Genomic DNA, 27,980 nt, shown 5'->3' with positions numbered 1-27,980 from the left:
GCTTGCTTGCTTGCAGTTCTAGCAACGATTGCCAGGGGAGGCTTTTGACCCATGTGTGTTGCTTGTGAACAAACAGTAAATTGTTTTCAGCAGGACGACGCCTTAATTAAGCTCGGGCCGGCCACATAGGGCACACGATTTAACTACGATTATTGTTTTGCTTTCTTTCCTGAGACGTTAGTGCCGTACGCCGTACGTTTGAGAAGAAGCGGGTGCAATAAACATATAAAGCCGTGCGCACATTCGCACGATAAGGTTCGATAAGAGTACCTGGGTGAATCGCAAGTAAATCGCTGGTAAAAGTAACCATCGCCGATCGTCGTTTCACTCAAAACATCTGCAACATATCAAACATGATTGCTGGTACGTGTACTTATTATGTTGTGGATATGTAGCCCCCGATACATTGTGTCTGGATAACACCTATTGCAGTTCTACTACACGTAGTTAGAGGACGCTTTTGATCCATGAAGATCGGGCGTCCTTGAAAATAGAAAACATGCAGTACTAGCAACGATTGCTAGGTGACGTTTATGACCTATGGGCATGCAAGCTTTTTCACTAGTGACGCGAGTTATTGATTGTTCGTGAGTGATTTAAGTTCAAAACAAGGACCAATCACCATTCAGCTGCTGCAAACGAATAAACGGATTAAATTTTGGAAGTTTTATAAACGCAAATGATTGCTGAACACCAACACACATGTATACGTACAACCACTTCCCGCCACGTGATATTTTTTCTGATCACCATGCCTGTCATACATACAAACAGACCTCTTCGTGGCCATGTGTGTGCACTGTGCATGTCGGACATGTGTTGTATCTAGCATCAAGGACAGTTAAATGTGTGTTCTGATAGAGTTCAGCACCAATACAAGGTCAAGTGTTTTTGGAGTGGGAGTGGTGTCCTACATCCAGAGTAGGTGTGCTAATAAGAAGTATGTCTTTCAGGTGTAGTGTTCAGCGCCAGGGACAAGTGTTTTTGCCTTATATAGATGTGTTTGTTGGTGGATAGTGCTCAGCATCATTGCAATTGTGTGGGTTCTGTGTTCATCATCAAGAAAAGATATGTATATGTGGGCGCAATTGTGTGTGTGTGTGTGTGTGTGTGTGTGTGTGTGTGTGTGTGTGTGTGTGTGTGTGAGTGTGTGTGTGTGTGGTGTGTGTGTGTGTGTGTGTGTGTGTGTGTGTGTGTGTGTGTGTGTTTCAAATACCTTTCAGTTTTAGTTTCTGACGCTTGGCGATGGCTAATCTTACCTGCGGTTTACCTGCGATTGACCTAGATACACTCAAGTAACCCTACCATACGGTGAATCACTACGTTTGTGACCACGGATTTGCATTATCATTTCTCCCGCTTCTTTTCAAACGTACGACGTACGGTGCTATATGAAGTCGCAGATTAAAACCCAGTCGTAGGTAAATCGTGGTATGTATGTGACCAGAGTTTTAAAGCATCACCCTGTTGAAAAGCGCCATGCTGTTTACAAGCGACACTTTACAAACACACGTATACTTAACAAATGATAGACGAACTGCTTATCATGTTTGATACTTTGATATATGACAGTAGTATGAATATCTGTACGTCCCTGGGTCGCGCGTTTGATTAGTTTTCAGCACCAAGGACACGATACTTGTTTCTTGGCAGAAAATTGGCCTAACTGAATTTTGGGTCCTTTACTGTAGGACATATCGTCAGTTAGAAGGTGAGAAACTCAAAAGAAAAGAATACATTTTCTTAGGTGAAATATTTTCTACTTAACAGAGAGCTCCTTCATGTCTATGAATCACAAGCGTTGCCTGGCAATACTTATTAGAATTGCAACGTATCTACGGTCTAAAACCTTCAGTCTCATAGATCAGAAGCGAAGTCGTAGCTTCGTTCAGGCCGTAACCTCAGGTGGTACGGGATTCGCCGTGTAGTTGTCCTCTGCTCAAAATACGGGAGTCAGCCTGTACTTCTAAAACCCTGAACGCGTTCAGCGCTTTTAGGAACAATGAGTACAGCGCATTATTGCCAACTGTTGCAGTTCTAGTGAACATTGCTAGACGACGCTTTTGATCCATGAGAATGACGCGTCTTTGACAAGAACATACTTGCAGTTTCAGAAAGGATTGCTAGGTGACACTTTTGATACATGACCATAGAAGTGCACATTCTATCCGGCTCACCGCAAAGCATTGCAGTGTTATTAAACGCCGCCAGGTGACTGGATCTGTGTTTGTTTCCTGTTTATTTCTTTGTCATCACATTATCGTTATATCATCTTCCATCAACTTCCGTACTCGATCATCTATCTATTCATGAAAGGTAAACAAGACAATTCGGATGCCCCCGTTTATTTCAAACCTTGAAATTCCTTTCCACAACTAACATATTTGCATTCTATTGATACATTCACTGTTGTCAATCAACTCCGTTTTTGTGGTCTAAACACAAACCGATACAAACTTCCTCATGAAACACACGATGTTGCTATTTTGTACAGACAGCATCCCTTGTCTTTAGTGCAGTGAGTAGACCGACCAATTTTGCTTTGTACATCTGACTGATCAAAACATTTAATCAAAGTCATATGTTTGGTAATTTTTCTACATCATATTAAGTAGAATCGACCCTTATTACATTGCACTGCACAGCGATATTCACAGCGTATGAATATGACTTTCTTGTCTTGAACGTGTATTACCTACATGATATATACAGAGCTTGTGTAAATTTATCTTGTCTCTCTGATTATGCAAATAAGACTGCAACTAGCATCAATTGTCAATGATGGTTTTCTGTACCAAGATGATATATATTCTATGTGTGAATTTCCTTTCCGTTTGCAGAATTCCATGTTTGCGTTTGATTTAGACTTTGTAATTAAGCAATGCTCTCTGTAATTAAGTATTTCATTTGATTTGATTTGATCATAATTGCAACAGTTACACGGGGGACATAGGCAGCTATTGTTGGTGTCGTGAGCAACACATAAAATACCCATTTCTAAACTTGGGTGGAGTGAGAAAAGTCATGTAAAGTGCATTTTCCCAAGGGCACAACATCGTTGGCGCCAGGGGATTCGAACCCGTGACCGCTGGGTTCAAGGCCGAAAACTCTGCCGTTTCGCCATACTACCCCACGTTTTATTTAATTGTAACGGTCTTTGTATTTGCACAAGTAGAATTCGAAAACGGAAACATAAAGAGTCAAAAGAAAAAAAGAAAAGGGCCGAACAATGGGCCGAAACTTGAATGGATTCTCCCAGCTTTCTGGTCATGATGTATGACGTCAGAGTTGCGACAGAGGAGGGTTTGAAATGGGGACAATTGAGACCGAAGCTGTTATAATATAAGCTGTTATGTGCATGGCATAATTAAGAAGTAAAGACATCCAGAATTTACCATAGGACACTACAAGGTCTTAGATCTCTTAAGATTGCCAGTCTTGGCATAAACGAGACGAAAAACTTCGGTACTAACAGCATGAGGGTAGCCTTTTCCTCGCGCTGTTGTTGACGATACTAATTAGCTAAGATATTTAAGACAATGTGTATGTTGTCCTTTTGGGAAGTCTATTTTTTTGACAGACAAGGACGACGTGGCAATTTATTTTAAAGGCAACCAAGGCAATGTTTAAACGCCCAAAGTGTGGGAATAGAGAAAATGCTGATATCTTTATGGTAGTGACATTTACTGACATTTACTAACAGTATTTAGCACATTTGCGTAATCAGTTCATACTTTGAGCATTCTTAAATTGCGCAAAAACGTACCGTAAGTAGTTGATTTCCTTAGTTTCGGGAGGCTATAGAAGCCCCGGTGACTAATGTATAGACATGACTATATAAATTAATCAAAATCCGATTTTTGCGCCCTAATATTGCTTTGGTTCCCTTTAACAGTGCCACGTACAGGGAATGTAGGGGGATTCGAACCCGGGACTGCTTTGTTCTGGGCCGAACTCCCTGCTGTTAAGCCACACGACCCCACGACTGCGAATTCTTGATGTCTAAAAATCCGCAGAACATATTTAACAGCTTCACTTGCAACATTTTCGCACCTCAAGATTTCGGAATTTTAGTTTAAGAAAAAGGAATAAATTGTATTCACCCCTTTAATTGCCTTCAAAGCTAAATCAGGGTAAGAAACTGGTGACTTTAAACAATTTCACAGTAAACGTAAGCATTTGCAACAATTAAGTTAGTGTATACATATCACGAACGACCGTTAGATGTCATCAAGTACTTCAAATGCGCTCATGTTACGTTATGTCAGACAAAAGTATACGAGTAGCGCACTAGTATGGGCAATGCCAGAATTTGAAAAAAAAACACGAGTTTTTGATTGTTGAGAAGATATGGACAAGCCAACCAGATCGCACTGATGCAATGATTACAAAGTACACAAGATGGGAGCACACCTTTGTAACACAGGTTTTATTGGAATTAAAATGACTACAAACAAAAATACAGTTCACGATCATCAAAAGCCAGGATACAAGTCTTGAATAAGTGATGTTTTTGTCGTTAATTTCTTCTTTGCTTCTCGAAATGCTTTAATTTCCAATCCTAGTCACCAACATATCAAGAATCTTATCGAAGGTTGTTTATTCGATAATGTCTTAAAGTCTCACCTGAAATATTCTACAGTTTCTTACACATTTCACATACAGGGTCTTGTTTAAGTTCCCTGTTACCTTGCAAAAGTACTGCGCATATTTGTATCTGAGTATTCAATGCTGATAAATTTAGAGTTTTCCGGATATGTAAATACGTCAGGTTTTTCTCTTAAACATTCTGATCGGGACTTGACGTTGCAACTTGGCAGATGGACCTAAACTTGCGTTCACATTGAAAATCAACCCATCGCTTGAGGTACATGGCACAATGCTGGTCACCCGCTAAGTTAGAAGGCTCCCCGTATGCCCACCCGCTGTAGCCGGTGCCCAGTGCGGTGCCGTCCATCCACTCCCACTGGCCCTCCTCTCGCTGGTCGTGTAAGCCGAACCAGAAGAGGTCGCTTCCAGGTGCTGCAAGGATGAGGGAGACGAGGAAGTCGTTGATGCCGGCGTCTCGGGGCATGGCGAGGGTGCCCCCGTCGGCCTGGCAGGCTAGCGCCGAGTCGTTAAACGTTTTCAGCGAGAGGAACGCTTTGTAGCAGATCTGACGGTACTTCTGGTAACCATCAGGACAGGTTACTGAAAAATAGCCTATTAGCCTATTTGCCTCACAAAATGATAAAGACCATAGTATGTCCAGGACAAAACCCGGAATATCTGCTTCAGTACATATGGCACACAGCAGGGGGCTCAAAATCGACCTTTGTATTCATCTTCTCAACACCTACAAACGCATACAAAATATCACTACAATCCACCCGGAGGTTATCAAGTTATTTTGACCTCAACTATCCGAAAACAAAAATACACCGACACACATAGTTAGTTAGTTAGTAGGTCGACGAGCTTTCGCTACGACGGGGTTATACCGCCCCATACGGGGTGATATACCCTTTCGTTGGCCCCATACAAGACGGGGATGCGCCAGGTCTCATAGACACATTTTTTATGGAGGTAATGACATAGCGTTTCCCTAGTACATGGATGCTAGTCTTTTGACACATATTTCTGTGACTATTTGTTATGACCTATCATTCTATCTTTAATATTCTATCTCATATCACGCCTATGACTGCTAGATTTCATATCGCCTAATTTCTTTTAAATAGATGTCACCTTCATGTGGCATGGTGGCCTCGTGATTAAGGTTGTTGACTGGGAAAGACACATATTTCTTCACTTAGCTAACTAGGTTTGTCTCCTTCTGACAACAGGAAATCATCTTTGAAATCGTGTTGATGGGCTTCATCCTACACAAATATGCCAAATTTTGCGCATTTTTTGACGTAAAATAAATAGTTTTCCCCTCAAATTTACCAAAAATAGAGAGGTTGAAGAAACAAAACTCTTGTAGGTAAAGGAATATCATTCCCAAGACACTATGTTTTGCTACAGAATTATTCCCCGGAAGAGACAGACTTGAGGGTGCGCAGCCTCCAATGGAAACCCGAAATAAACTGGGATGTGCCCTTCACAAACAAGATATATTGCAAATACCAAACCACACCTTTCAGCTTGCCGACTAGCTGCAGTGTCTTTGCAGTCATAGTGATGTCTGATAGCTCTGGGTAGGTCAGTTCTCTTACTTCAGCTGCAGGCTTGTGCGTAGTATTTTCTGGTTCTTCATCAGAGCTTTCAGACGGGGCCTCTAGATCTGTTTTTCGGATTGCCTGGAAATCAAAGGATTGGGATTCAAAATACCACCGGGATCGCCACAACTAATCACCCACCCTCCCAACTGTGCGGTAATTTGTCAGTCAAACCAAAAGATGAACGAATGAATGAGTGAATAAACAGATACACCATCTGTCTAGAATATTCCTAAAGTACGTCTAGCATTGTTTTGGCTTGACCACGTATGTGTGTGTCGTGTATCTATGCATTTTTCTTGGAACCTTTCTCTATTCATGAGAATCTCAAATCAGTCTGCAGACCACTTTCCATTGAGGTCACGAGGGAAGATTCAGACAAAACATGAAAGAAAAAATATAGATTACACGCATTTGTGCATTTATTACACAGCGTTAGATTTCACAATCCCTCACGTCATAAGAATGAAGTGGACAACCAGTCAAAACTAACTTTTGCACATCTAAATCTAAGCGTTGTTTAAAGCTATCCTGTGAGGATGGCCCTAAAATGCTTTTGTGAATAATTGTCTTTCTTTACCTGTTGAAGCCAAGCATATACGTTTGTCAGATCAGCAGTGTTCATTGCCGCCATGTTGTCTATCCGACTGACTGACACCTTCAGGCTCGACATTGACACTCCTGTATGTAGAAAAAGTATCACCATATTGTATATCATATCTGTCTGGCATAGCTTGGACGATATATTTGAGACGATACATTTGAAAATATAATACAGCAGTGAGCATTGTGGACAGAAGGAGAATAAAAATGAATCCTTTCATATTATTTAGGAATTACGGAGAAAGGAACTGCAAACATTTATTCTTCCTTACAAGAGATGAAAACGTTTAATGTTTTCTAAAATGTGTTGCCAATACTGAAAACATACATCTCCCAATCATGTCAAATTCAATAAGTAAGAACACTAACGCGGTGCATCAACCCATCAAAAAGTAGTGACCTATATGACATGTCACACAGATGTGCGTACATGGAGTTTCACCGTTCTGTTGTTTCATCTTTTGCCCTCACATGTTGACTGGCATCTTCATGTTCAGCCAGGTCACTGCTGTATACATAATCAAACTGCGTAGTTATATTTGAGTCAAACAAGATGTCTATATGCCTAGCTGTCACCAAAATATTATGCTCTAACTGTCATAAGCATTATAACTCTCACCCAGAAAGATAACAGTGCCCAGTAGACAGCAGATCAGCCCTAGTGTCAGCACGGAGACGGCTGTGGTCCGGACTCGGGACTGACCACGGCCTTTCATACTGACCCCTGGAGTGGAACTAGTGGTCAAATATTCCGTGGAGGATCCGGTAGACCCAGAAATAGAGAAACCTGGAATATACAATTAACCCTATTAAGACCACTTTTTTGTCTTTCTGCAAATACAGCTCATGGTGGTTCAATGTTGTGTTTTTTATGATGGCCTCTTCACCGCGAACTTAAAGCCAACGCAGAAATTCATGGTTTGTCTTCCGTCCGTCTGCCCTATTGTTTCAATGGCGAACTACAAACCACCGCGAACACTCCATTTTCTCACGACCGCAAAGTTTAATCACCGCGAACTTACATGCACTTACAGTACTCCTAAACTACATGGAACATTGACACTAAATTTGCAGAGGATGATGTACACACAGAAGGAAACTACTTCAATCACTGTGGTTCCTTTCTATGTAAACAGATGCGTTTTCGACTATTTACAAGGAAGGAAGTAATAAGTGTCACTGATTGGCAGATTTTTTGTAGTACTAATTTAATACCTTACGAACCAGTCAAAGGATTATAATGTTATCATCTCTTTCCCACATTATATAAACAGCAACGCGACGAAAGTACAACACGTTCATTGTGTTCCACTTCATCTCTATACTTACAAATAACAGTACCCTCCTTTCCAGGACTTCTAGGAGCGCCGACGTTTCTTTCAGGGATTGGGTGTGTGTGTGTGTGGGGGGGGGGGGGGGTGGGTGGTGGTGTGACAGGCTGATTTACGATTTTCAACATATGGGCATTAACGCTCTCCCCGCCATTTATATAGAGCCCAGCTAATTTTTTTTCTCGGATTCGCCTCTCCTATTTGTTTTGCGTTTAAAAATTGGGTCATTACTCTCATTCACAAATTTTTACTCACGATTTTACTATTTGTTCAATAGACCTCTTTCCAGTTACGGCGGCCATTTTGAATTCCCAGGGGTCAGCTCGGGGTCATGCACCAAAACGAGGCAGTCCCTGACTCAGATCCTACTATAACCCTGGGTAATGCCAGTTATACCATCTCCGGTTGTACATTTCGCCCCTCTAAGATGAAATAATCTAATATATGTGCCTTTCATGTGTAGAAAATATTGTTGTGGACATTTTGGCTTATATTTGGCTAAATTTTTATTCGTTTTCCACAGTTTTTGATGGGTAACGTAAGGACAGTCTCTACCATGTATCCTCCTTATCTTAACTACATGTAGTAGGATTAATACAAGACCTGGAAAGACTAGCTGCAGACTGGCATTCTTGTGGGTAAAAAATTAGAAGACAATTGGCAGTTGTTACGACAATTTCTAGATATACCAAGATCCGGTCTGCACACTAAGCTCTATGGGGTCGACCGGTCCGGTCCAATGCAGAACTCAATAGGGAAGGCGGGGTAAATCACAGATGCGTCCCCATCACTAGTTGCCAGCGTAGTTAGTTTGGTAGAGACTGGGGTCGATCCCTGTCCCACTGGCGATAACATTTACGGGTATAGCGTTTCTTAAATAATGCCATGCCAATCTTAACATTGAGAAATCATCAAAATCACAGGATAGATCTGCTAAATTTCAGCCCACAATTATCTGGACTCAATTTGTTGAAGTGTATGCTACCAAAACTATCATTGGAGCAAACTGACATACAAATATACAAAGAACGCAACCAGTCTGTACCCCACCTTTCCCACTGCACTGAGTTCTGCATTGGACCCCAATCACCCCATACAGCTTTGTTTGCAGAACGGATCCTGGCATCGAGAAATTGTCGGAACAACTGCCAATTGTCTTCTAATTTTTTACCCACAAGTATGCCAGTCTGCAGCTAGTCTTTCCACGTCTTGTATTAAACCTACTAGTAAAAAGATATTAAGGAGGATATACAAAATGTAGACACTGTCCTTAAGTTACCCATCAAAAACTGTGGAAAACGAATAAAAATTTAGCCAAAAATAAGTCAAAATGTCCACAACAATATTTTCTACATATGAAAGGCACATATATTAGATTATTTCATCTTAGAGGGGCGAAATGTACAACCGAAGATGGTATAACTGGCATTACCAAGGGTTATAGTAGGATCTGAGTCAGGGACTGCCTCGTTTTGGTGCATGACCCCGAGCTGACCTCTGGGAATTCAAAATGGCCGCCACAACTGGAAAGAGGTCTATTGTAAAACTCAATAGCCCCCAAAGAGATCATTAAGGCCTGCACATACCTAACAAGTGTGGTCACATACTATCATAAGTTTTCATTTATTAAAAGTATTTCTCAATATCAATACAAATAATACAAAGCAAAAGGTAATTTTGTAACTAAAATTATAGTTCTGGATTAAAGTAAGGGGTTCATTGCATAAAATGAGCCATACAAAGTTGAAACTTGAATAATCCTCTTATTTTTTATGCTATGTAAAGCCTTTTCTTCACCCCAGACTATCTGCAAAAAACAATATAATTTTTCTTCGTATTGTCGCTCCCATTTTTCCGTAAAAATCCGAGAATTAACAAATACAATTGGTGTGGCATTGAAATGGAATAAAGTTGTATACCTCCCGAAGTCCCTGTAGTGAGGTCGGCTTCAATGGATACGTTTGTGGCCGGCAGCATTGAAGGGGAGACCGGACAGGCCTGCTCGTAGACGTCGTCATCCATTGTCAAGCAGCCCTCTTCTCGCCAACAATTCAAACATTGTAGCGTATTTATAGTCGCCTGTAGGACTACGCAGCGTCACGTTTCACCGAGCGTGTGACATTGTTCCATAGTGTCACACGTTTTGTACGACGTGAATCAAATATGGACGTTTTGTGACATGAATTATAAACCATACATAAGCAACAAGTGATTTTGCCAATACTTGCAAGGTAAGATCAGTTTTTCCTTCGAATGTTGTTGAGTTCAAATCTCCTAGGATAGCACAGGAGTGAACATTGGACCGTGTAGCAGAATACAAAATTTGTTACTAACTCGTATATACTTAGTATATTTGAGCAACCTTTGTCTATAGTAGGACATATTTACCAGCTTATTATGCATGTATGCGGTGCAGTACATGGAGAAGGAGTGGGATCTTTACATGTAGATTTTTACCTCCATGAGGGGTGAAGGTAATGTTTTGAGTCTGGTTTGTGCTTCCGGAGTTATAATCTGGGAACCGGCCTCTGGATATATTGTAGTGATATGTAAGCAGGTGTTGGCAACGCGATGGTTAATGTCAATTTTGGGCCCCCTGGTGTGTGACCTTGGTAGAAGAACTTTCGGTTTTTGTGTATTCTATCCTGGTCTTCTTCAATTATGATACACAACCTTAACCTGGTCGCTTGGTTTCTAACTATGCTAAAACTACTCTTCACATTTCACATTTTATCCATTGCTTTACCGTACATAACACCGGTTCACTCTCAACGTGTTTGTGCTAGAGTGAAATACTACAGTCACGTTAAAACTAACGTGTGACATCATTCTGAGGACATATTACATGAATTGATTCATCAACTGCCGTGCTTAACACGTGTATGCAAATGATATTGTCTCCGGCTTCGGTGGTGACACAGAAATACGTTATATCTGACTGTTTATTTGGGTCAGTTTGAGAACCTATTCATCTGCACTGATCTTTATGCCAGTTATGATAGTACATTCTCTTATATATCGATATGAAACATTCAGGTCCTGATGGTGAGCACTTAGGTCTGGATATGCAGCTTGTACTGTTCAGTACAGACCTGATGTGTTACGCCATACTGGGTACAGTATGCAATGCAAACAAATACAAACAGACATGCAAGCGGGATCGGTGTTTTTGCCCCGTCCACATTATAAAGGTACATGTATATCAATTATTCTAAGTACACCAACGTTTCCAATACACCACCAGCTTTTACTTCTATTTCTATCTCCATTAAAGTTTAATTCTTACAATAAAAGAGCCACGACACGGCAGACAATTGATACTAAAGGAAATTTCCGACCTGTTTTAACATAAGTTGAATGCTAGGGTTTTATCGCATGTCAACATACTGAATGTTAAAGTTAAGATATTATGATACTTAGTTAAGATACAGTATTCATTCTGAGAAGGAATCATAAAGTCATGTTTTTCAGATATCTAATAGACAATTTTCCCAATCCTAGGAATAGCAAGCATACGGAAATTCTTTGGACTTGAAAAAAATCTTTATTTCAAATGCAGAACATTTAAATACTAAGATAATCATGATATGTCACAAAACAGTACACACTGTACAAGCTGCACCTGATGTAAACGCTTCATGGCTTAGAATCTTTTGGAAGACTTTACATCATTAATATATTTTTTAAATATCTACCTTTCGTAACTATAATAGTGGAGCTTACTCTTTGATAATTGAAAGTATAACAAACTTCAACGTATGTGCCCACGTGCGGCCTAACGCCTACCCATTGTATAGCCTGTGTTGGGGGTGCAGCAAAATAAAACCAAAAAAATGTGGTGCATGAGAATGAACAAACAAACATGAGAAATTATGTTATCATGTACATTGCCATACTGGGTTCTGACCATTTCCTGTACAGCTGGGTGTACATGGTAGTCGGCAACCCCAGCTTTGAAGTGTTCTATTGACTTGGCATCTACCACATTGTTTGGTAGGGAGTGTTTTGACTGTTTTAGGGAAATAACTGCCTCTGCATGTTTTCGTTTTACATGAAGAAACATTGCATCGTAGCAGGTGCCCTCTACAGAGCAGGCGCCCTAGCTCTATATTGAGAAACAAAAAAGCAGAAAGTTTTTAACTTGAAACCATCACAACAGTCATTCGTCTACAACAATCTTTAAAATAAGATGTAGTTCAGAACAGAAATTACCATACAAACCTCCTATTATGTAGACTACTTTGTTAAAGTCACAGTAGCGCTGGAAGTAAATCAGCTTCATTTTAACATTGAAATTACCCTTCCTAGCACTACTAAAGTTGCAATCAATGTGATGGTTATATCAAAAGCCGTTTAGGCAATAATCAGCAGGAGTGCCCTGATTATAATGTTTGACTTGTATAATCCTTAGAAAGTACAGACATCCTAACGATGTAGTGTGTTAGAGGTAATAGAAATAAAGAAAAATTCTAAAGGCAACACGTAGTCTATCTTATATGTAAAGTGCACCACCCCCGAATATGTTCTACAAATGTGATGTTTAATTTCTATATGTACAAAATCTGATGTTTACTGTTGCATACAATGGAGTTAACAAGATAGCGTGGTAGCGACCTTTTCCTAATGATAGGAGTGTGGTATATATATAACATACTATTGTAGCAAAGGAATTAGAATGCAGCTATTACATGCAGTCTGCAACAGACATATACATAAAACAAATAATGGAATTATCTTTTGGTAAGTTTAAACGATTGATTCAGATCCATTGATGCGGATGGGTTTGATAAGAGGAAATGTATACGATACGGCGTATTACTAACTAATGCAGTTTGCATTTTGAGGGGAATTTTGCAAGAACCTACCATACATGAACAATCCTCCGTATGGTATGTTACCATGTCGTTAAAGATCGTTTTATGTTTCAATATATTGAATGCTATTTTTTCGGCAGCCGACAATGAGCTTGTTTGATTACAAAAAAATGTATATCACAGCGTACTGTATTTTGACTCTATATATTGACAAAGTGAGATGCAACATTAACTTTTTATTTATAACGACGGTATTTTTTCTCTTTTGTATTTGTAGAAGGAGAGGTAACATAGTTTGCAGAATTTTTTTAATCTTGGTTTACTGTATGTTGACCAGTCAAAAATAGAAATGTATAACGAGTAAAAGAGCACTGTATTCTTAAAGTGTTATCTTATTTGTGAAAAACAATTAAAAGTATGAAGTAATAAAACCTTTGTATCCAGGTATCTAAAATTTAACATTCATTGTCTACAAAGTAAGTGCTTCCCTACCTTCCCTTAAATACCTATCACTCACGCTTGATCGTGGTTAAATCAATCAAACGAGATCTGAAGTACTGATTCAAGCTTTAAGGCCGTAGTACGAGAAAATAATTTTGATTTAAAAATGCGGATATTGGAAGTATACTGGTTTCATTATACACGTGGCGTTCCATGGTGTAGAGCAGACTCAGCAGACCAACTGGCAAGTGAAACATTCTTAATCGGCCTCTAACCTGACCAAAAGCCCATAGAGTGCGTGCACCCCTCTTTCCTTTGTGTACCACTCTAACTCTGCGTTGCTGAAGAGCGGGTCGACAGTTTGACCACGACTGCTGAAGCCCATCGTCTCCTGCATGACCTGGTAGCTGCCCGGCCGGACACACACCTGGAAGGCGACACGGGCTGTGTACGTCTTGCCGTCATGCTTGTCTTGGAACCTGTAAGACAATGTGAGGTAGAGGAGTGTTTTCATCAGTTGAAAATGATATGCGAAGAACAACAAAAGAGTTCTATCATTTACCACTAAGGAATAATGGCACTTTTGCATTTTTTTAACACATTTTTTTTACTTGCATAATTGGTGCCTGTATTCCTTGTATCAAATTCTGCTATGGAAGCATAGAATCCCTCATTAACTATGCAAATGAAGTCCAAATTTGCGTAATTTGAATCCAATTGTGTACTTCTCTGTCTAAGCTACCGGCATGCTGAATGTCATCGAAATTCGTTGTTTCGTTGTTAAGTTGTACTATCTTAAGGATATTAAGAAAAACGCTCCTGCAGTTCCAGAACAAACTGCAATGGGGCCCACAGTGACAACTCATATTGTTGAAATAAAAACTTTAAGTACAAAAACCGAACGTTCTTCTGAAATATTAAAGGAAGTTGCAAGACCCAAACTTAACATTGAGCTACTTATTCCCTGCCTACATACCAAATATCATTTAAATACATCCAGCTATTCAACTCATACTGTAACAAATATCCAGAAACACGTCAGACGGCCACCCCAACACACACCAACATAGTTCAAACATGTGCAAACACTAAATGGTTTAAGTGCAAACATGCATTTACTGAGTATTAGCTACCGCCTTTTTCCAAAGTAGTTCTTGACAGATTTTGAAAATTTACAGGAACCCCTCCAATTAAAAAAATTACAGGAACCGCTCCAATTTATAAAAAAAAGTTTCGATGTCCAGTTATTTGAAGTTAAAACTTCTAGTACATTGACGATCAGGAACAGTCTACATATTTATCGTTTTGAAGTTTATTGTGCTTTGGGATTCGCCTGAAGATGAATTACACAATTACCTACCTGATCGGTTCGGCATAAAGATCCTGCCCTGAATATTTGATGCTCGGTGACACAAACACCTGCACGGAGTCAAACCCTTTTCCCTTCCCAGGTCCCAGCTCTTGACCTCCCAACGTGACGTCTCCTAAGAGGTATTGCGGAGAAATTGTGAGGTAAAATCTATTTTTTCAAGTACGAATAGGATATCATAATATCAGATGTACTATAATTCTTTCTTTGTCACTTTAGATTATACCCCCATATGTAATGTTTAAGCATGCAGCAGAACGTAATAAACACTACACAGCACGAGACAACACAACCTAGCATAAAATAAAAAAAACAACACGGCACGACATACAATTGAAAGATGTGATAAAATGGACATAAGATAAAGCCCTCCGACCACCTCTGTCCGCAACAATAGTATTCAAGTCTCATAGACCAGTTATACCGGCTAAACTAGTCTAGTATAGGGTTTGGATTAAAAAACAAACAATCAAATGGACTAAGAGGATCATTAACAAGGGTAGTTAAAGTAGTAAATTCGTCACCTGGCATGAGCAGCTGTGAGCTGGTCTGAAGGATTTGCTTCACGGCACTCGGACTGGTCCCGTGGTACGCGCGGTGCCAGTCTGTGAACACTCTCAGCTGCTCGTCTGTGAACGCTGGATTTACACTGTATGGTGAAATGTGTAAGATGCGGTACCGGTTATTTATGCTGCTGCTACAGATACCATTCCCCTATCATTATTGACAACCGACGAACGTGACACAACAATATAGGACGATATTCTCCTCACCTGAGACCGAACCTGCTCCATCCAACAGGTCTCGCGTACGTCTTCTGTGGGTTTCCCCGGGAACACGAACCCTGGTCACCCCTGCCTCCATGACATGTCGGGCAGAAGCACTTGTCGCGGGTAGGGGAGAGGTAGTGGTCTGAAACAGAAGTAAATGCAACAGCGCGTCACTCACTGCAGTACAGATGAGATGGATATGTTTTTGTTTCTCAGAGCCACTGAGCTGATGTAGAAACTGTGTGAAAAGTCGAATAATGCGTTGACGAAAGTGCAGTTAAGTAATGGCTGATGCTGACAAAGTGATACACAGAAGAACAATGATACTGAACGAAACATATTTTCTCACCTCCTATTTCAAAAGTGTTTTTGAACCGCTGACACGCCAACCAGTATTCACAGATGATTGCCTGGGACGGGGGGGGGGGGACAAAGAAAAATGTTTAAATCATCGGAAAGTCAGTGCTTGCATAGAAATTGCATTTATATCTACTCGCCGAAATTCGTGATGTAGGGCTGACTGAATATACAACAGCTTACTAATAGTAATAGACTGATGAAACATCCGCTTAGACTGAATATACATCAGCTTGTCAGTTTGGATCAGTTCCTGAAAGTGCATCTTTGTCAGCAGCTAAGGCCCTAAGATTTCGTTGGTAGTATTGTAATGTTACTTACCGTGGGAGGAGTTATTTCAGCAGTCATCAGTGGTTTGGGCCTCGGAGGTGGAGGGGGTGGTTCGACTTTCTGTGGAGGCGATGGGGGTGGCCGTACTTTCTGTGGAGGCGGTGGTTTCGGTTTTTCTACCTTAGGAGGATCCGGAGGGGGCGGTGTTTGTTTCTTAGGAGGCGGTGTTGGTGGCTTCTTCTGAATCGTCGGCCCACGTACTTTCCTTCTTCTTGCCGAAGGATAGAGGTTTTCCAACCGTCCAGGGTACAGCTCCACCCTGGAGGTTGCACCTTTACCCTTGTTCACCAGCTTGGCGTCGAACTCCAACACTCGCGGCCTCTCACAGTAAAAGATGTAGTCGACTCCGCAGTCGTTATCAACCGGACGGATGCTGCCCTCGAATATGACGCAGATTTCTTCTCCTTCCATCATGACAATGGGAGGGGTGGGCGTGCCTACCTGTGGGAACAAGGTGGACACTGGTCACCAACAAGTAATTCTACATTCGGCTAGAATAACTGCGTAGCGCCAATTGGCTAATGGACTAATATCTTGTAGAATTAGGGTTTGCAAGCTTATGATTCATTTCTTTCTTTGCTAATAAATTTCATCTCTTACCTGACGCTCGAATCCTTCCACTTGTTCAGCGTAGACGATGCGGTCTTCCACCCTCCCACTAAGCACACACTCTATCCTGGCGGACATCACTCCCTTCTCTCGAGGTTCCCTCCACTTCTTAAAGATGAGGATTCTGACTTGTCTGGCCCGGATGTTCTTCATCACCATGTTGACCATCCTGGTAGGATCCTCCAGGTTGTCGCAGCGAATAACAGTGAAGCTGAAAGAAAATGATTTCCTCTTGATACTTTCAAGTTTAAAGTTTATATCATCTGCTATTAGGCTAGGCAATAGTTACGTCCTTCTTTCTCTTCAACAGACTTAACTGTCATGGAATTGCAATACCAATTATTATGAAACTTTGCATACAAAATTTGATAACTTTGACAAGATGACAAGGTAGGAATATAATGTAACATCTCCAATAAAACCCACTGGTGACTCTACTTACGTACCCAGCTTTGAGTTGGTCGGTTTTAAAAGCCACCTTTGACCCCTGCCGGACGATGTCGTCCACAGAGCTGGTGACGTCTTCCCAGTGTCCTCTCTCACCGCAGCTCAGGACGCGAACTCGGGTGTCCCGGTCTCCTGGTGAGAGTGGCAGCACTATGGTGACAGGCCTGTTGAGCAACTGGCTGCTGCCGCGGCAGAACTGGACAATGTGACTCATACTGTCGATCCCGCTGACTCCGTCCTCTCCCATGGAAGCGCACGTCAGGGTGTCGGTATCCACGGGGAGAACCTTCATTACAATAAAAAAAAGAGTACAAGTTAGATACAGTGAATAGTATATGCATGCGATATCTAGCGATGCTTCTGTTCATAAGATATTCATTTTAATAGATTTTTGTTGATAAAAATTGGCAACAGTGTATTATGCAATAAATGGATACACTGACCTTAAATGTTATGTCTCTGCTGTACGGGACACAGTCTCTAGGAAAGGACATCTCGACGTCTGTCTGTTGTGATGACCTCAAGGTTGATGGTTGTCCCCTCTCCACTCTCTGACAGTATTCTAGTGGCTTCGCAACGACCACAAACTCTGAGAAATGGTCGACTTCTACCGTGACGAACCACTGTCCCTGGAAATTGCACACACAAAAAATGTGTTACTTCTGAGATTAACACATGCAAGCAAACCTCCACATGTATTCACAAATGGATTGTAACCATGCACATTTATCTGTGTTTGCAAATTACACGGAGTGTGTCAACCTTTTATTTGCTGTGACTGCTGGATGCGATATACCCTTCCAAACAATCAACATGCAAATAACATCACTTACTTGCTCTTGTTGGCTTACTGTGTCCAGAGTCCTCCATGTTATTCCTAGATTTTCAGTCGTCTTTACGACGAACTCCTTTTCACAGTAGTACTTGGGTAAAGAGTGCGGGATCTTCAGCTTGACGGGTTTGTTGAATTCCATCCCCGCTGGTCTCATCTCTATGATGTCGCTGACTAGTAGCTCGTGGTCTTGTAGCCTGAGTGTCCGGTCGTACCCGTGTGGGTTCAGCACTGCTGTGATGACGGATATATCCTCATCAGTAGCCCCTGGAGGGACGCTCAACCTGCCGCCTGCCGGGAGGTCCACGTACTGCATGACGTCTGCGGCTGCAGAAATCTTATGGCTGTCAACAAACAGATGAATACTTTTTAAACGTTTGCTCCGAGCAGAGTATATTGAATGAGAATGTATTAAAAACATCAGACTTGTATTATATTTACTTGACTTTATTTCGGATCCACAATTAGCTTACAATGAATGCAGCTATTCGTCCTGTGGTCCTTGCCCTCAATATTATCGTGTTTTCGCTACTGCAGAACTCCAAATAAGATGCAATTCTTAACACTTACCTAAACTGTCTGTCGTATTCGTCTGGAACTGTTTGGCCCAGGCGGAGTTCTCCATCCACTTCTAGTGCGACTGACGTTGCCGTTGATTTGATGACCTCATCCAAGAGGATCTCCATCAATCCCATTGAAAGACGCCATTCTTTATTATCATTCAAAGCGATTGATTTGGTCATTGCCTTGGTCATTTCATTAAAGACCTCTTGCAACACTTCCCATGCCACAGCATCTACCTGGAGAGCACCAGTAGCCACCTCCTCTGTCATTGATCTCGTCGTTTCATCCAACAATTTGTCTGTCATGACAATCATAGCCCTTTCTTCGTTTACACTTTCGATGATTATTTCGTTCACATGACCTGACATGACCTCTTTCAAAATGCTTGAAAAGATGTCCTCTGAGCATTCCTTGTCTGAGATTGCAACGCTTGTGACATCCGTCATGATGTCGTCCCAAACACGTCCTTCCGTCACGGCGACCATGTTCTCCGTCAGGCCTTCGATGATTGTGTCTTGCACAACCTCCACAGCCACGATGACTGTGGCCCTCTCTATGATATCTTCTGACAGGAGCTCTACAAGTACGGAGACCACGTTTCCCTCGGCAACTTCCGACTCGGGTAACGCTAGAGCCGGGCAGTTGTCTAGGATGAGACCGATGTTTGTCCCTGTCTGTTTATCTCTGAGAGTCTTCCTCGGGTGATACAGAGACAGCGGCAAACTGGACAGACGACGGTTCCCTTCCAGATCCAGTGTTTCCAGATTGAGGAGGTTTCCGGAGTTTGCGGGAAGCGTGCGCAGCTTGTTGCCAGCAAGATGAATTCGCCGTATTGACGTTAACTTTCCAAATGAGTCCGGTACTGTCTCAATGCCACAGTAGCTGATGTTCAGTTCCTCCAAGTTCTCAAGTTTTTCAAGCCCTTCTGGCAACAAATTTAAGGAGTAGTTGCCCTCCATGTCCAGAGTCTGCAGGTGTGCGGGGACGTTCAACTTCTGGCCACCATGAATGTTGTTCATCTTATTCCGCTTCATTTCGAAGCAGTGAAGGTGACCTAAAGACTCGACCGATTCTGGGATACTTTCAAAGGCGTTATCGTTGAGGATTAGAACTTTAAGTCGCTTCAATCCTGAAATGTCAAGAGGGAGTGTGGTCAGCTCGTTGTTTGATAGGTCAAGTGTCTCGATCATTGCCAGGAAAGTCATATTCTTGGGAAGCGATTTCAGCTCACAACCACTCATAGCAAAGTGCTTTAAGTACCGAAGTTGCTTCATTGTAACCGGAAGTGTGGTGATACAAGGGTTCCGTGACAAATCTACTTTGCTCAGGTAGGTGCATCTTGAAATATTTCCACTGACTTCTCTGATGCCACAACCGGCCGCTCTAACCTCTTTTAGATTAGGAAGATTGGCGATGTTCACCGGTATGGAGCCAAGGGGGTTGTTTGACACATCGAGGATATCAATGTCCTTGATACTAAATACATCAGGTGGTATTTGGTCAAGAGACTTGTCTGACAGATTGAGTTTCTTTGAGGAGCTTGTTTTCATCATTAGGGCCCTCAGATTGGCCTCCGACCAGTCATCGTCTTGGACATGTTTTTCCCTTCGATTCAAGGCTTTTCTCTTTGGCTGTTTTCCCGTTGCTTGTCTAGTGCGATCCATCTTGGTACCTTCGCTAGCTGATCGCTGTTGATCCGTTGATTAAGGTGTTCTATAAAACGGAACATGGCCATTTAATGCATAACAGAAATCTTCGGCAAACATCACAGTCATTTTGCGCCATCATTGAGGTAGGTTGGACGCGTCTTGGTCGCCACCTTATATGATCTGCATGCATGTCACGCCACACGGATGGAGGGGGGTAACTGATAACAATGAAGCGCCGAAAACAATCTTTTAAATGCTCAAGGTCACCGAAATGATGCCAGTAGCTTCGCTACATGTTAATGAACAGATACACAATAAAAGAACATCCATCCAGGCCTTTTCGAGTTATACTATTTGTACACACAAATACACACCAACGTTACCGAAAACATAACGTTCTTGGCGAGGGTAATAATTTCAGTTATTTCAAGCAAAGATGCAATGTTATCAGACACATTCAGGAGCAAAGCTGGCTTTCCCGGGAGAGACAGGAATTTCACTACCAAGGGGGAGCCACATGACCATGTTGTTATCATGTTTATCAGTTTTAAGCAAACATGTGACATGGGGTAAGATATAACAATAAATACAGGCACTACCATACTATTAGACTGTTTGGCTTTACAAAAGATGTACTTTCTTGCAACATTTACACGTATATATAGTGTTAAAAAAACTGTGGAAATCATTTTATAGTGGTAGATTATGTGTATCATGATTGTCATGGCTAAGCGACCATACTCGAACGTAGATGCATTTCTATCTGGCTCGATTTTTTTATTCGATAAATACCTATGTGCCTCTGAATGGAAGGGCATTACAATGTTCTGAAAATGTAAAGCGTGCTCAATCAGGGTTCATGATACCAAATGACCGGTTGCGCCGGAAAACTATAGTTTGTTTGGCAACTTATTTACACATTTAGGTGGTGCAGTTTTTTTTATGAAAGTCTATCCTAGTCTACTGCCGTGTGAGCAACATGTTGAGTCAGCACCAGATGTTGAGTGAGGAGGAGGAGGGGCACAGGTGACCGACCTTTTGAAAATTTGCCAACTTATGCAGGACAGCATGTCTTTGCTGGGATCGGTTGACAAGGGGATCAGGATATTTTCTAAACTTTTTCACAATGTTTACTTCCTTTTGTACCAATGTTGACTCATGATGCAGACTTTGCCTTGCTCAAAATCAAGAGTTGTTTTGCCATCATTACCGCCATGAGAAATAGAGGTCATAAAATCATGACAAAACGGCTATTCAAGTGCCACACGGCGACGTCGCAAGTAATGTTTTGTAGAAAAACGGCATTGTGTCAGTAGAACGTGACAGGTAAAGTTCAATGTTTCCAAGTGCCATGACCTTCAATGAATCCTGTACCATATTCATTGGGACTTTACGGTGCGCTAAGACTATTGCAGTAGCTGTAGCATGCTGTAACAACCGAATGGATATTGTGTAAGTTTAGTGGAAAGTCAGCTGCAGATGCCCTCCCCGATTTTCGTATCTAAGGTAAAAGGTTCCTTGTGTACGCGACAGCACAAGAGGTCGGGGCAACACAAAAGGACTTAAGTTGATAAGTTTAATGATTGATCACACTTTGAGTCCGGCTGCCAATTAGCAAGCCCAGCTTCTACACGGAAGCCACAACGGCAGCATTTTGTGTACTATTTTGTAGCTGGCAATGTTATATACAAACTAGAATTCCACGACCTCATACCTTCGCCAAATGATTTTAATCTTTACGACTGATGTATTAGGAGTGTTTCTCATCAATTACAAATCATACCAGTTGATCGTCTTCACCCAAATAACAGAAGTATGAGCTTGACAAAGGTTATGTTAACATTTATCACCAATTATGCACATGAGGCTTAATAAGCATAATTCGATTCAACGTTGTTCACGTTCACATAACTTCCAAATGCCACAAACATGAAGTTGCCGTCACTTACCAGCATGTATATCATCACAGTAGTTTCTCATTAATTATGCAAATTAGGTCTACATTTGCATATTTTTTTATCAACATTCCTCTCTTTCTTAGTTACAAATGTCACATATTTGAATGTAGTCATATCATGGAACACATCGGGTTTTTAAAATTGTCTCATTAATTATGCAAATCAAAATCTGATTTGCATAATTATCATCTTATCATACAAAGCATAACGTAAACTATCTACACATTAAAAAATATGACCATCCATCAAGCCAATCTTGAATTATTGTATTTTCTCATTAATTATGTAAATGAGGTCTTCATTTGCATAGTTGATATTTATCAATATTTCTCTCTTCCTCAGTTACATATGAGAAAGACTAAGACTAGTATTAATCGCCACCTTAGTGTCCTTTGCCAGCGCCCTATTCTGTAGATATGGGTCAGCTGCTAAGCTGAGGTATGGTGTTAGGTATAGAAAAAAAATATGTCACATGTTTGAGAGTCCTATCATGGAATTTGGCGGATGTATAAACTTTCCTCATTATTTATGCAAATTAGATACTGATTTGCATAATACGTATTTAATCATGTTCATCATCATCAAGCCATCTACTTACCAAAAGTCATGACCATCCATCAAGCCCTTCTTGAGCTACTCCCTTTCAAAGTATGACGCAAAACCTCCTCCTGCAGTTCCAAAAAAACTGCTAGGGGGTCAAAGCCTATAGCACTTACTCTTTGTCCAAAGTGCTATCTACCACTCAAAAATCAGTTCCATAGCATGTCCAGAACACGAGATATCAAAACAGGAAGTTCTGCTGCAGTACCATAACAAACCGCTAGGGGACCCAAAATCGAATCACTTCTAGGTTTTACTGGGACCTACCTACCTACCAAATATCAAGACAATTCATCCAAGCCTTCTTGAGTTATGCTGGTCACACACACACACACACACACACACACACACACACACATACACACACATACAAACGCTACCCTCTGCATAACCTTCTCGGCGAAGGTAATAAGAGGCTGCATTTCTAGTTGATGTTGCACATGGAGCCCTAGGATCCCGCTTCCTCAAACCGTTTATTACGATTCTAACGCGAATCGAAGGTTCAGTCCAACATCAGGAGATACGCAAGGATCTTTGTAGACTACATTTATTCAACTCATAGCACAGACACCCTTCTCGGGCCCATCTCTGGTCCACTGCCTGTGAAACTGATCCCAGACCTCTCCCAGCCAAGGGCTCTATGCCCCCTGGGTCCTGGGTCATCCTTGATCATACCATTATCTGGTGTCGGGGGTGACACCTATCATGACACCTCCCCCAGGAAGATAACTATCTTTTACATCAGTTATCTTCTAACCTAACAAAACACATATCATGTTACCAATACATCCTACTGTTACTGTTAGTTGTAATAGACTCACTGAAATGTCAGCACAGTTCGACAATTTGCTCCTGGTGTGTACGCTACATCTCTAGCACTGTCTACCACAACACAAACACCCAACCCTTGCTCTGCCTCTCGTCATCTTCCGAGATTTGGCACAATCTTGGGACGAACCATTGTGTCAACGCCCCTACCTCGGCACTAGGCACGGACCATCCGCCCTGACCCGGGTAGGCCTGGCTACCCAAACACACCTTCCTCCCGTTTCCATTGCCCAAACTCTATGACTTGACGACACGAGTCAAGGCAGTTGAGACCAACAGACAATACACTACACCAAACAGCAAGCCCTAATTACCTTACTGGGTGACTTTCACAATTACCATAGCAACACTGGTACACTTTACATACATCCACTATGAACAGTAATGTACCTCCCCTACTGGGTTACAAGAAATTCCACCCTAAGCAAGACCAGATGTTAGCTGGTCACTAGCGTTTGTGGCTTCTCAGTTCTAGGATGGGCTACATAAACACAACTTATATAAACAGAAATGAAACTAGGTCACGCAATCTACTACTGTATAACACTAAGGTCTACTATGAAACCAAGTTAGACGAACAAGGTAAAAGCTACCAACTGTTAACCGCTACAGTCCAGTCCTCAAACAACTCATCAACTTAACCCGCTTGACTCTCCTACTTCTAGTAATATTCCAGTCCTTCATAGGATAACTTGACAATCGAACTGTTCACACAACGGACGGTCTTCACCAACCAAGGCAGTTACCACGATGCCACGGGTCCCCCGCTCGCTTCTGCCCTCAGGTCCTGGCCCCGACATCCGCCACAGACAGCATAGCGTCCACTACCTGTCCCTTCTGCAAGCACACAACGGATGTCTTCAGCAACCAAGGCAGTTACCACGATTCCACGGGTTCCCCGCTCGCTTCTGCCCTCAGGTTCCGGCTCTGACCTCCGTCACAAACACAGCATAGCGTCCGCTAGCTGCCCCCAAGACCACCCCTGGCCTTAAATTCCAGCTGCCAACAGTGAAGAATCCCCTTCTTCACACTTACAGCTACCTGCTCCACGCAGAACCACCCTTGGCCTTGAATTCCAGCTGCCAACAATGAAGAATCCTCTTCTTCACACTTACAGCTCCAGGCTTAGGTCAACACTTTTCCAAACGTGAGATTTCTCCTGGCCTCCACACCCCAGTGGCCCCATGCCACGTGTCGTCCACATCTCTCCGATCTTGCAGTCAAACATAAGGTCTCTCCTTGATCCAGTCTTCCACGTTTCTCCGGACATCCTGCCGACAACGCCATTATTACGATTCTAACGCGAATCGAAGGTTCATTCCAACATCAGGAGATACGCAAGGATCTTTGTAGACTACATTTATTCAACTCATAGCACAGACACCCTTCTCGGGCCCATCTCTGGTCAACTTCCTGTGAAACTGATCCCAGACCTCTCCCAGCCAAGGGCTCTATGCCCCCTGGGTCCTGGGTCATCCTTGATCATACCATTATCTGGTGTCGGGGGTGACACCTATCATGACACCGTTCTTCGGTTTAACCTATTCAGACCTGGCTTTTTTGGTCATCCTGGGACGGGGGTCTTTTGAATCAAAATTTTCATCAACAATAAAAAGAAAGCCGTGAGAGGGCCAAAACCTACACGACCTTCTCTCCATATAAAGAGCTATATGTCACAGAAAAATCATGACCACAGCTTATCCAGAGCACGAGATATCAAAAACGGGCTCTCCGTTGCAGTACCTAACGAGCCGCTAGGGGTCCAAAATCTAAACATTTTGAGGTCTCATTAAGACCTGCCCACAGGCCAAATATAGATATAAAGACAGTGTATCAAGGTATTCTCGAGTTATGGTATTCACAGACAGACACAAACACACACACACACACACACACACACACACACACACACACACACACACGGACACACTCACCCGAAAACATCACCTTCTTGACGAAGGTAATAACAGGCCACCAAGAAGGCACTGTACAGGAATCGCAGAAACTGTGGACCAAACGTCTGGTAGTTTCATGAAGGGAAAAGCACACAAAGGACAAATCATACCTTTGCTCGATGCTGAGGACGAAACGAATACAGGCATGTACAGCCTGGGTAACATGTGACATACAACAGTATGTATTCGTGCAAAGTAATGGAATATTTGATGCTGTGCCTCCTTTCGTTGCTAGGTACCGAACTGTATGATTAGGTTAGACTGTTATGAAGGATCAACAACCACATCGACGCGTGATGATTGATGTGACATGCATTAACGTGTCATTAACATAGTACCGTCGCCATGAACCCCCCCCCCCCCAAGTCAAGCGGACTCTTAATTTAAGTCTCAATGGACAAAATATCACATGACCACCATGCATAACCCCGAGGTTATTACACCCAAGTGTGAGAACAAACTTTGTTATCATCATAACTTCAAGTAAAACTACTCTGGTTTTATTTATTGATGTTACCTTTCAACAACTGAATATAATTACAAACGTTTTTAACTAGAAGACTTTTACAGCGAACGAATCGTATACCCTGTTTATATGTACAAAGATGTTAATTTCAGCTATATCTGCGCTATTTCAACATGATATGGAGGCCAAACATTCTTACTTACGGTAATGTGCTTTACATGTAAGATACTTCATCTAATGCACTGACCTCATACCAAATGATGTTCATTGTTGTTATGAAATTAGTGTCCTCACTTGCGCATTGATATTGCCTGTGCAATGATTTGACTTAGCAAAGGATGTTAATGTATATTTTCCTTACAAATTATGTATATTTCACCTTGTATTGTATGATTTATGTCTATCAATGTTAACCTTGTCTTTGGTTCCTGATGCCATGCGCCACAATTATCAAATTCCCGTCACTTACTCCTATAGAATCATAGTTTTTTTTCTTATTTTGCAAACGAGGTCTTTATTTTCATAATTGATATCTATCAATAGTTCTGAATTTCTTTCGTTTGTAACGTGTTTAGAGTTATTTAATACAACGCAGTGGATTTATATATTGTCCTTCTTAATTATGCAAACTATATACTCATTTGCATGATAACGACGATTCATTAACCACTTCGTTCAACTTCTGGAACAAAAGTGATTCTTTGCAGTTCTAAAAAGCCCCCCGAGGGCCCAAACTTTCCACTTATTCTTTACTCCAAGAGCCATTTAAAAAATCATGGCCTAGGAAATTCCGATACACAAGATACCAAAACCTGAGGTTATGCTGTAGTATCTTCGAAAGCCACAAGGAGTACCATCATCACATTTGACCTTCGTTTTCCCGAGCAATACCCACATACAAAATATCATTTTGATCCATCTACAGCTTCTCGAGTTTTGCTGTCCAAAGTACAGACACAAAGACAAACGGCACCTAAAACGTAACCTTCTTGGCAAAGGTAAGTATTATGCATTAGTATGCAAAATATATTCCTGTGACCAGCTATATATATATACTACTAATGTTATAGCAGGGTAAAGGTTCTAATTTGTACAAGTAGCATACAGCATGCCTGTTTTCAATAGGTGAACTGTTGAAATAACAATTGGATTTTCTTACCTTAGTTGCCGACAGTAGTCTTTAGAATGTCAAAGCCAAAGGTGACAAATCCTGACACACATATTCACGACGCAAACTAGTTTAATGACAAGCATTCATCAAGAATATTGAACGGTCTGGAACAATGTATTCCACCGTCAAACAGTGAGACATAAATGTCTGTTATGGAAGTTTATCCTGGGCTACCAGGGTGACTGCACGTTGTGGACAGACCAAATATGTCTTATCTTAGCCTGGATTAAGGGGTTGTTTGCGCAAACGTGCCAATATTGATCAGGCTTTCTTATTGGCTTTGAAACATCTATATAAAAGTGTCTCGACCAATCTTATTTTTTTTTAAATGTTGGCCCCAATGACTGTTCTCACCGGCGGACGTGACATCGCGGTTTTGTCAGCGTAATTCTTGCACCGAGAAAAGACTCCTTTTAGCCACCCAGAGCAACTTCAAACTATTTTTTTACTCTTTTCAGCACCAGGACCACAAGGCACGTCCATATCTTACTGCTGGTTGATGTACGGAGAATTTATTTCACTTGATATCACCCCACAAGTACAGTGAATATATTGAATAGAGATCTACATCAAGTTAAAACATTTAAAGCATTTTACACGGATTGAAACATGACTGGTGGTATTTGAATAAGTATATAAACTAATATATATATTGTCATATATCTTACAGATATGTGCTTTTGCAT

The 27,980-nt window shown here is 41.5% G+C and overlaps 2 protein-coding genes across 2 annotated transcripts; both read right to left on the bottom strand.

The window, feature by feature from the left end:
- Nucleotides 1-4,465: 4,465 nt before the first annotated feature.
- Nucleotides 4,466-12,416, bottom strand: LOC136439572 (perlucin-like protein). Its single transcript, XM_066434992.1, has 5 exons — nucleotides 12,356-12,416; nucleotides 12,254-12,274; nucleotides 7,852-7,905; nucleotides 7,423-7,590; nucleotides 4,466-5,190 (listed from the first exon to the last, which is right to left on the bottom strand). The coding sequence occupies exons 1-5, from the start codon at nucleotides 12,414-12,416 to the stop codon at nucleotides 4,781-4,783; spliced, it is 714 nt and encodes a 237-aa protein (XP_066291089.1). The 3' UTR covers nucleotides 4,466-4,780.
- A 1,232-nt stretch (nucleotides 12,417-13,648) lies between these two features.
- On the bottom strand, nucleotides 13,649-27,683 carry LOC136439571 (uncharacterized). The gene is made up of 12 exons (XM_066434990.1): nucleotides 27,283-27,683; nucleotides 18,674-20,380; nucleotides 18,105-18,447; nucleotides 17,715-17,900; nucleotides 17,271-17,557; nucleotides 16,816-17,035; nucleotides 16,207-16,656; nucleotides 15,878-15,938; nucleotides 15,532-15,670; nucleotides 15,283-15,407; nucleotides 14,750-14,873; nucleotides 13,649-13,868 (listed from the first exon to the last, which is right to left on the bottom strand). The coding sequence occupies exons 2-12, from the start codon at nucleotides 20,329-20,331 to the stop codon at nucleotides 13,649-13,651; spliced, it is 3,813 nt and encodes a 1,270-aa protein (XP_066291087.1). The 5' UTR covers nucleotides 20,332-20,380; nucleotides 27,283-27,683.
- Between the last annotated feature and the right edge of the window lie 297 nt (nucleotides 27,684-27,980).

Source organism: Branchiostoma lanceolatum, chromosome 8 (assembly GCF_035083965.1).
Source record: "Branchiostoma lanceolatum isolate klBraLanc5 chromosome 8, klBraLanc5.hap2, whole genome shotgun sequence".
NCBI lineage: Eukaryota > Metazoa > Chordata > Leptocardii > Amphioxiformes > Branchiostomatidae > Branchiostoma > Branchiostoma lanceolatum.
This window is presented reverse-complemented; position numbering and strand designations above follow the sequence as displayed.